This window comes from Blastomyces dermatitidis (genome assembly GCF_000003525.1).
Source record: "Blastomyces dermatitidis ER-3 genomic scaffold supercont1.9, whole genome shotgun sequence".
NCBI classification, from domain to species: domain Eukaryota; kingdom Fungi; phylum Ascomycota; class Eurotiomycetes; order Onygenales; family Ajellomycetaceae; genus Blastomyces; species Blastomyces dermatitidis.
Window position 1 is genome coordinate 2,936,243 of NW_025544782.1, and position 10,506 is coordinate 2,946,748.

Consider the following 10,506-nt stretch of genomic DNA (forward strand, 5'->3'; position numbering starts at 1 on the left):
AAAGGTTTCTTAAGCCAGTGTACGATTACAGGCGTATGCCGGCTTCTTATATATTATAATATCGTACGCTAATTTAATTAGCGGCCGCTATGGCCCCTTTACACTCATACGCGTACGCTAGTAGTTCGGAAGCAGCCGCGGTATTATCCAACAGTTGTACATTCTTCCGAACCACATCCTCCCCCACCAGATTCAGTCACACTCACATGACCATGTCATACACCCTAGCTTCATGCAGATTAGCTCACCACTAGCATTTCACAATTGTGTGACCTATTTCTGATTCAGCTAGCATTCTGCATATGCTCTTACAAAGAAACTTTCACTATATTATATCACTCATTCACTAACTTTTCTCATTCTTCAATCATCTTCTTCATTTCATTATCATCAAATGTCATCATCATTCAAGATTTCTATCTCTTCTTCTGTTCAACTCTTTCTATCTGTTCATCTATCACATTGTACATGTTTCTGGCAATGGCCCTCTGTTCTCATAACAAGTGTTATCATAGTACTCATATCAGGCAGTTCATTAGCAGTAAGTGTAACACATTGTGAAATGTGATCAGAACTTGTTTATCTTCTAACAATCATCAGAATGATGTATTATCATGAATAATAACACATCTTCTTCATCTCTTTATATACTCTTGACTGTTTCTTCTTCTCAGCAGGTTTCTGATTGTGTTTTCTGACATAATTTTACATGAATGCAGATGCTGATATGTTTGTTTTTATTCATGTAGAATCTTCACATATTAACAGATTCATGTCTGCTGATAATAGTGAACCTGATGTGAAATCCTTAATCAAGAACTTGAAGAATGTAATAATGAAGGAATTACTCATATCATGTGTGACTGAGTCTCTCACATCTCTTCTTACCTCTTCTGCTACTTCTTTCTCTGCTGCTTCTCTCTCTGTTTCTTCCTCTGCTGCTCTCAAATCTTCTACACTTGTCTCTGTGTCTGGTTCTCCCGCTCTCACTATCTCTGTTCCTGCAACCTCTACTTCTGCTACTCCTGGTTTTGCCATCTCTGCCTTCATTACTAGCTCTCCCTGTTTCAAGAAGATATTGCATAGACTCAGTGAATTATGTCTCTCAGTGTGTACACTCTCACCCTTCTTGTCAACTCTCAGAACAATTTATTGTACAAAGATAGTGTATGACACAACTATCTGAAGCTTGGTCACAGACACTGATTATTATATTCATTTTAAATATTCATGATGAAGCAATCATTCATTTATATCAGAGAATTATTCCCTCTCTTAACAGTATCAAAATCATAAGTCTTTTTCTTTTTCATCTTTTCTTTCTGACACTGATTTTTCTGTTCTTAGAAGAAATCATTATAAGTTTTACTGTGTACAAAGTCATGATATTCACAGACACTAAGGAACTTTTCATGACTATTAAATTTAATATTGTAGATACATCTGTTCTGACTAATATCTTCAGAATAATCAACTCATATCAGCCTATTCTCTGATGATTGTTGTTCAACTTTGTGATGCAGATGAAGAATATTCATGTTTTCAGAAATGAAAATGTGAATGTCATACTCTTTTACACTTGCAGATGTGAGGCTTGTACACCTTGTCTGAGATGTTATTATGAGAATGAGCTGTTCACACACTGTGTTCTGCTTTCTGCATTTCTCTGTGTCTCTCTCTCTCTTTCTGAGGAGCCTTGTATGTGTTGTAATTACACATACAATTCTAAGGCCAGCAGGTGTTTGTTCAGTAATTGTTATCTCTGCTTTTGTGATTTTTATACACTAATAATGATTCTTAGTTGCTCCGGCATCAGAGGCCATTCTGATTGAAGATGACAATATCACTGAGACTACTCTCTTTCACTTTCAAGCTTCTTCTATTGCTTTCTCTCCCTTCTCCTCTTCTGCGGGGAAGGTTGTGTGCACACCAGGTCATAAGCATTCAGCCCCAGGTGGCTCCCGCTGTCGTTCATCCGGTCCTGTGCCTCTCTCTTTCATTTCTTCTGCCTCTGTCCCCTCTGCTCTGACTCCTGGTTCTGTGAGTCCCGCACTCTCCTTCAATTTCTCTACATGTACACATGTGCATTCCTATATTAGCATTTCAGTCAATCTTGCAATAAATGACATTAATGTCATACACAGAGTAGTAGAGGAATCAGAGACATGCACAGCATTGTTGTAAGAGCAGCTTGCAGTTCTCAAATTTCTTATGAATCTTGAGTTTTGAGATTTTCTTTGTTTTTGACATTTTTCAAGTGATATGGCATTGGAAATAGATTAATATGTAATGTATGAAAATGAATGAGATGTATATGATAACATTTGTCTTTTATGACTGATTCTTACAGTTGATGATCAATTCATCATCTCTTTTCTTACACTTTTTCTTTATCTGCTAGTCACTACTCTTACATGATCTCTATATAATACAGCATTTGATAACTAGGTTCAGCAGCTTTTATCTTTTATAATTCTATCTCACACATTATACTGTCTCTCTTCACCTGCTCAGATTACTACAGTAAACAGCTCATTGAAACTAATCTCATCTGATCTCTGAGTGTTCTCAGAGGTTAAAATGACTTGATCTCATGTGTCTGTGAATGTTTCAGATAGTTCATTCTCTGTGATCTCTGCAATTGAACTGATGTAAACAGTTAAATTCAACTCTGAATTTCTTTTTCTTCTGCAATCTGACTCATATACAAGTCTGTTACTTTGAGACTGCTCTTTGCCACATTGCACTCACTGTCTACAGTGTGTTATCATACAATCAGCTACAGTCTTATCACTTATTAAAGTGTGATGTTCATCTGATTTCTTCATTTCTTCTCATTCTTTCCTTGTAATTGTGAAAAGATTGAAATAAGTGAGATTATCTGATTCATAAGCATCTATAATTTCTCTTACTTCATGAGACTTTTCAATTATAAGTCTCTTCTTTTTCAACACTGATGATAGTGCTGCAGATAATCATAATTCACTCAAGTCTTGTATCTTTACTTTCATAAGTTATGAATCATTGATTAAGTTGTGTAAGATCTGTCTCTCTGATTCTTTCAATGTGTATATTCTCAGAGAATGTGATTTGAGTATTTTATATGACTCAAACCATCTAGATTGAAACTTCTCAGAACTCTTATTATATATGAGAACTCACATTCTTATCTTGAGACTCAATTTCTTAACAAGTGAGTCTCATATTCTTTTTAATTGAATTGCTCAGTTCAGGAGTAACTCATTAGCTTTTACATGTGTGTGGCTGATCTCTTTCAATCTTGATTTCATGTCTGCAACTGTTGTGTCTGCAACTGCTGTTCCCTTCTCCATCTTTTTCAAAGCATTCTTCAGGATGCGCGGATGCAATTCATACAACAGGTAGAATGGTGAACACTTGAAGACTACATGCTGCCGAATTCGTGTGACTAATAGCACCTGTTCAAGATATTCATCTCATAGTCTTGTAGGCTTGCCCACTAGATATTTTGTCAGCATGTTGCTCAAGATTTCATTCAAGTGTTTCATCTTCCCATTTGTCTGTGAATGATATGACATTGTTCTATGATGTCTTGTCTGTAACTGGCTCACAAAATGCCTCACTGCTTCTCTCACAAGGTTTGTACTATTATCAGTTAAAATCTCGCACAGCATTTCATAGTTGACATAGATTTCATCATGTAGAAACTTCATCATCATTTTCTCTGTCATCTCTGAAACTGCTTTTGTGACTGGCCAGTCAGTAGTGTAATCAATAGCAGTGATTATTCATCAGTTTTCATTTGATGTTCGCGGCAATATGTCTATGAGATTCATCTCTCATTATTTGAATGATTGTATTATACACTTCATCTGATATTATGCTTTCTTGTGTTCTAATCCTTTCTTAGATTCTTTCACAACCTGGCAATTCAGGCACTTGTGAGTGTACATCTGAATGTCCTCAGCCATGCTTGACCAGTATACTCTTGATTCAAGTACACTCATGAGTTCAGGGCTTTCTAAGTGACTGAATTCCTTGTGCATGTGAGTTATCAAGTTGTGTCTAAATGAAGGTTCTAGATAGAGAGCTTCTGTGTATTCTAGATCATGGTAAAGCACAATGTCATTTTCATTTCTCAATTTCCTCAGCTTGAAGTTCAGAAGCATCTCTTCTACTACTCTTGTAAGACACTTGTCATTCAACACCTTGCCATTCTTCAAGCAAGAGATCATGGCATTCACTTATTCTGATTCCTTGCATTTTCTCAGCATGTTTAATGTGAACATCTCTTGTGCCTGGTTTGCAGAACTCTCACTCATGAAATCAGGTCTGTGACTGATTGCATTCAGCATCACTGTGTCTGCTTCTTTTCAGTATTTGATATGAAGATCATACACTTGAAACTCTGAGATTCAATGTGCTAAGTATTTGAAAGGTTTTATTATTGATTGTAGATAGACAAGACTTTTGTGATTCATGATCACTGTTGTTGTATATCTGTTATCAATATATCTATTTCACAACATCAGTGTGTGCTTAATCACTAGTAATTCCTTTTCATGTACTGGATAATTGAGCTCAGCATCTGATAGTTTTCTACCATTGTATGTCATCAGATATAGCTTGCTATTCTTGCTCATCTGTAGAAGAGCATCTCTGATAGCTCATTCAGATGCATTCATCTTGATATAGAAAGATTTATCATGATCTGATTGAATAAGCACTGAAGATATTATTATATATTCTCTCAGTGTGAGAAAAGCCTCTTCACATGCAGTATTTCAGATAATTGAATGAAACTTCTTCTTTCACAGATTTGCATCTGTTTCTCTTAAGAGATCTGAGAGTGGTGCAGATATTCATGTGAAATCCTTGATAAACCTGCAGTAGTATGAGATCAACTCAAGAAACTGTTGTACATGATATACATTTCTCAACTGCGGCCAATTTACTATGACATTCAATTTCTCTGAGATGAGGTGTATACAGTCATCACTCACTACATGTCTCACAAACTTCAGCTCTTCTATTTCAAACACATACTTGATTGATTTGATGTAGAGCTTATACTCTGTCAGAGTTATAAGCACTTCATTGAGATGCTTCAGATGTTCATCATATAAGTTTGAAAAGACTAGAATGTTATCAAGATATACAAGACATGAGGTTTCATTCTGTTTATGAAGAATTGTATTCATCATCATTTGAAAGATGACAAGTGCATTTGTCAGACTGAATGACATTGCTAGGAATTTGAACTTCTCTCATTGTGTATTAAACACAGTTCACAGAACTGACAGTTTGTCTACACAGATCTGCCAGTATTCTGAGAGAAGATTGATCTTTGATAGATATCAGGTGTTTTCAACTGTATTCAACTGTTGTTGAATTCATGACAGTGAATATTCATTCTTGATTGTAAGCTTGTTGAGTGCTTGATAATTAATACACATCTGTCACTCTTCATCTGTCTTTTTCACAAATAGAACTGAAAAGCCTCACGTGCTTGATGAGAGTCATATGAGACTACATTCTAGAAGGTCAGTGATCTGACACTTCTGTTCTTTGAGATGTGTTTGTGACAGGGGGTACACATTCTGGTTGACTGGTTTTGTGTCTCTCATGTCAATCTCATGTACAAATCCTCGTTCTGGCGGCAATTCCAGTGAAAGATCTGTTCAAAAGATCTTCCCATGCTTCTTCAGAAGCTTCTTCATACACTTGTCCTTCTGCATATTCTTTATCTTGATTTTCTCCACTTTCAGGTCCTGTATGACATACAGAATGCTTTCAGATGAGGTCTTGCAAATTGTTCTCTTTACTTGTTAATATGTAAGCAGATTTAATCCTTCTATATCAGAGGCATGAAATGTTCTTCTCATATCAGTTGATAGAATTGTATGAATCATTTTCTTTCTATCAGTCAACTGCATATAACATGTACATCATTGAATCTGTGAGTTGAACCTTTGAAACTAATTAAGTTCAAGAATAAGATTGTATTTCACATTCTGCAGCTCTCGCGCTCAAATATAGCAAGATCATTCTCTGAAGTGCAAGGGAACTCTTACTCTTGCAGATGATATCAAATATCAGTTATCAGATAATCTTATGTATCAGGGATTCTTCACTCAGCAGATCTCTTTCAATCTTCAGATCATATAATCATCAATATATTGTATAGAAGCTTCTGTGTCTGCTAACACTTTTGCAGCTATCTCTCAATTCTTATTCAAGTGCCCTCTATACATTAACATTTCAGGCCTCAAGGCATTGAGGTGAGTGTTCACTTCATTCTTGCCTGCATCTCATTCAGAAGTCTGCTTCTTCTTTATATTCACAGAATTCAGAGAGTTATCTAACACAGGCATCTCTTTCACTTTAAAGACTTTTTATAGAATATCAGTGAGTGTCTCTGAGCTCACTGATTCTGCTAGTTTTTTGACTCTCTTACTTCTCTTGACTGTGCATGCTGAGTGCAATCTTTTACATCATGATTTTAGTGTTCACAGTTGAAGCAAGCTTGATACTCATGATATCAAGGTTTTCACTCAGAGAATTCCTTTTTCAGGAGATTCAGTGCTTTAGTGATAGTATTCAGATCTAGATTTATTGCATCTGAGTGTGTGACTTGTATTGTAGAAGTCTGATTATCTGTTCTTCACTGAGATATACTCAATTGCAGTATTTTCTATCACAATTAACTCACTTATTTTCATATAATGAGGATGTTATATACTTCTTTCACTATGTGTGGTTGTGAGATTAAGCATTTTCATTTCACTCTCAACTCAGATGTAAGATCATGAATGAAGATCTGTAAATAGAAAGATGTTAAAAGCTCTTCATTCAATGTGAGATAGTGTAAGCTGAAGTATGTAAAGTACAATGTAAGATCACTCACTTATCTACACTCAGTGAAGCATTTGTAATGCTTATCTCACATATTCACTTTCTCAAAGTTGTGCAAGATTCATTTGAAAAACTCATTTCATATTCATGAGAATGAATATCACTTCAGATCTGTGAGATTTATCTTTTTATCAGTCATCTATAATAACTTTGCTTTTTCATATAGAAACACAGCAGATCTTAAGACTTGTTAAAATTTCATTAACTGTCTATCTGTGAGTTTGTGTTCAATTCAATAATATAATTATATCTGACTTAGCCAGCTGATTGCAGCATTATTTTTTCAGTCATCATTGAAGCTTAATAACTTCAGCAGATCTTCTGGCTTGATATATCTCATGCTTAAATTCTCATTCTGTGCAGTGATCTCTGATAATGTGTATACTTCTGAAGAGATTGTGAATGATTATGATGAGATCTTCAGATTCAGTATAGTTATCTATCTGTGTAAACATTCAATCTTCTGCTGCAGGCCTAAGATCTGGTTTTCTCTATTCTTATTGATGATAGTGATTGCATCAGTGAAGCTCTTCATAGTGAATACTTGATTCACAGTGAATATCAATTGTTGTTTAACTTCTGTCTCAGTCTGTCACTGTGTACACAAGGCCTCAATCTTGTTTAGAATCCTTGTACATGTACAGAGCTTCAATTCCAGTTCAGCAGTTTCAGCTGCTTTTCTTACTGCTTTGAGTAAACCCTCTGAGAGGTTCTGCATATCTTCTGATTCAGGTAGCAGAGAAGAGTGTTGTTCATATCAGCTAGAGAAGGTATTCATTTCAGTGGTTTCTGGTTGATTGTACAATGTCTATCATTATATCACTATATCACTGTATTGTTATATCACTATATCATTCTATCACTATATTATTATATGATTTCTGTTATCATCATACAACTTCAGTGGTGGCCACCTCTCTCTTTTATTCCTTTGAGTGGAGAGCAGTCTTCTTTGAATCTGGTTCACTGCTCTCATTCCTTTTCTCACATCTCATCCATTCGCATACATGGCATTCGCCTGGGCGTGGAGTTTTCTCTCAACAAGTGAAGCAGCAGCATCAATCAAATGCTCTTTCACTCACCACTCTTCATACACTATCTTTTAAGGCATTCTAGGACCACACTGACATGATAACTACAAATCACTTCATAGATGGAATTATCACACCCTGGAGAAGCCTGCACTTCTCACCAGTTTTTAGACATGCTATCAGATGTCATTCAAAGGTTTCTTAAGCCAGTGTACGATTACAGGCATACGCCGGCTTCTTATATATTGTAATATTGTACACTAATTTAATTAGCGGCTGCTATGGCCCCTTTACACTTGTACGCGTACGCTAGTAGTTCGGAAGCGGCCGCGGTATTATCCGACGGTCGTACGTTCTTCCGAATCACAGAGATGTAGAGAGAGAGCTCATCTGTTCAGATTAACTCTTATCATGAATTCATAGTATTCACATTGCCTTGATTATCTGAATTTTACAGGTACTCAGAGACTTATCTCTCATTAACAATGAGATTGTGAAAATGTGCCACAGTATGAGAATCATTGATAGAGAATCTAAGCATATTTACATATATCTGGTCAGAGATTGTGTGAGTAGAAAGAAGATGATTATAGGTCTGCAGAGCTGCAGAAGACACTGATAACACTGAGAGCTTTGCAAGAACTGTTAGCTAGAATCTGTAAGAAATTACTTATGAGAAGACTTACAGTAAAGAGAGAAACTGCACTGCTTGCAGTCAGAGACTGATCTGAGAAAGACATGAAATTGACTGCTAATCTGAAGATCAGATGTGATAACAGAGCTGAGAGAGATAAAGACACTGTTATAAGTAATGATATCTCTGCTTCATCAGTTAGCAAGAAGTGATCAGAGAAGTCACAGAGATATTCATAAGAAGCTTAACAGTGATCAGACATTGTTTATAAAGATATTAAAATTAGAAAAATTTTTATTCTTAAGAAGATCTTAAATTAATATACAGATATTGTCAGAAACTCTCTCTCTCTGTTATCTGAATGAAAACACTTTGTGAATAAATGAAGATACTTACAGTTTGTGAAATGAGAGCTGTTATAGAAAAAGAGAAAAGAAGATGAGATTCTGTGAACAGATCTGAGATATTTATACTACTCTAGAGAGGTTTACTTACACTATAAGTGATTCTGTGAAATAGTCAGATCACTCTAGTAAATAAAGAGTGATTATAAATTATAGATCTGAATCTTTCTATATAACTATAAAGAGTGATTACAGACTGTAAATATCTTAATTCTACAATTCTACAGAGTTGATGAAAGAATAAAAAATTCCTCACAATTCTACAGTGTCAAGGCAATATGATGTTCAACCGCTCCACCACGAACTCGCTCGATTTTTCGAATAAGAACCCGCCGATAGATCCATCGAAAAGCCCTCGATCATACGAGCATTTTGACCCCATCGCCGACCGCATACCCCGTGTGGTGGTGGAGTTATCCAGCCAAACGTGAACCAGACGTCGTTCGAAACTCCTGTGTGGGACTATCCCCCATTCCCCCCTACCACACCACAACCCCGGGCCAAATTGCCATACAAATTGTAAGGTGAAGAGACCTAGCCATATGCACCAATCTTCTCGATTTTGGAAGATCCCCGATCTGTAGTTGTGGAGATATCTGAGGAGCGACCTCCGCGAAAACCCTGCCCACCTTTGATGTTCCAAAACACCAACGCCAAGTCCCACCCTCGTACCGCCTTCCTAATCTGGCCCATCCCCGGCAGAAAAATACAAAAAGATACCTCGGCAATAATATCAAGCACATAATCAACAGCCACTTCTGAAGTGCAACCTCCGTGGTCTGTCTTCAGTGTATCATATCTAGACATCAACGCCAAGTCTCACCCTTGTACCACCCCTCTCAACCTGGCCCATCCCCGACAGAAAAGTACAAAAAGATACCTCAGCAACTGTACTTGATACATAATCAGCAGACATGACAACTATAAAATCAGTATATCTCAAGGTCTGACTGAGCCTTTGATCCCTGCACAGTGAGATATATTAAATCTAGTTTTAATATCTCAATATTCAATAGATTCTGCAAGAGATTGAGAACAGCAACACTAGATTTCTATTGAATTTGAGAATTAACTCTATATTGATATAATCATTGACAAAGTCTTCTATTTTGAGATATAAATAACCAGTTTCTCTACATTCTGCTGACAATATTTACATTATTATATAGAAACAGACTTATATTCTCTATAATATCAAGACTCTGAAGAGGGAAAGTCTTGATAGAGAGTATACAGTAGTGCATATCTTAGCAGTTTCTATCTCATTCTTCTGCAGCAGTTAATGCAATAAAAAAAAAAAGATCTTAGAAATAGTTTTTTACTTCTCTTGAAAAAGTAAGGTGTTTTTCTCTGGGTTTTACATAATATTCTTACAAAGAATTAAAAACAGAGTTGTTTTCTATCATAATTTCATATTCTTTTAAGTAAGAATTACTTTTTCAGTGACTGAAGAGCTTTCATTAATACTTAATTCTCTTTTACACTCTTTATTGACTGATTTGAGTTGCACACTTGTTATGTGAGGAGAATTGAATGATTTAGA

General features: G+C 36.0%; 1 protein-coding gene across 1 annotated transcript; it reads right to left on the bottom strand.

The window, feature by feature from the left end:
* Positions 1-215: 215 nt before the first annotated feature.
* Positions 216-1,038, bottom strand: BDCG_17642 (uncharacterized protein; the record flags this gene model as incomplete). The annotated part of the gene is made up of 2 exons (XM_045426736.1): positions 216-224; positions 889-1,038. The coding sequence occupies 2 exons, from the start codon at positions 1,036-1,038 to the stop codon at positions 216-218; spliced, it is 159 nt and encodes a 52-aa protein (XP_045282298.1).
* Positions 1,039-10,506: the final 9,468 nt, after the last annotated feature.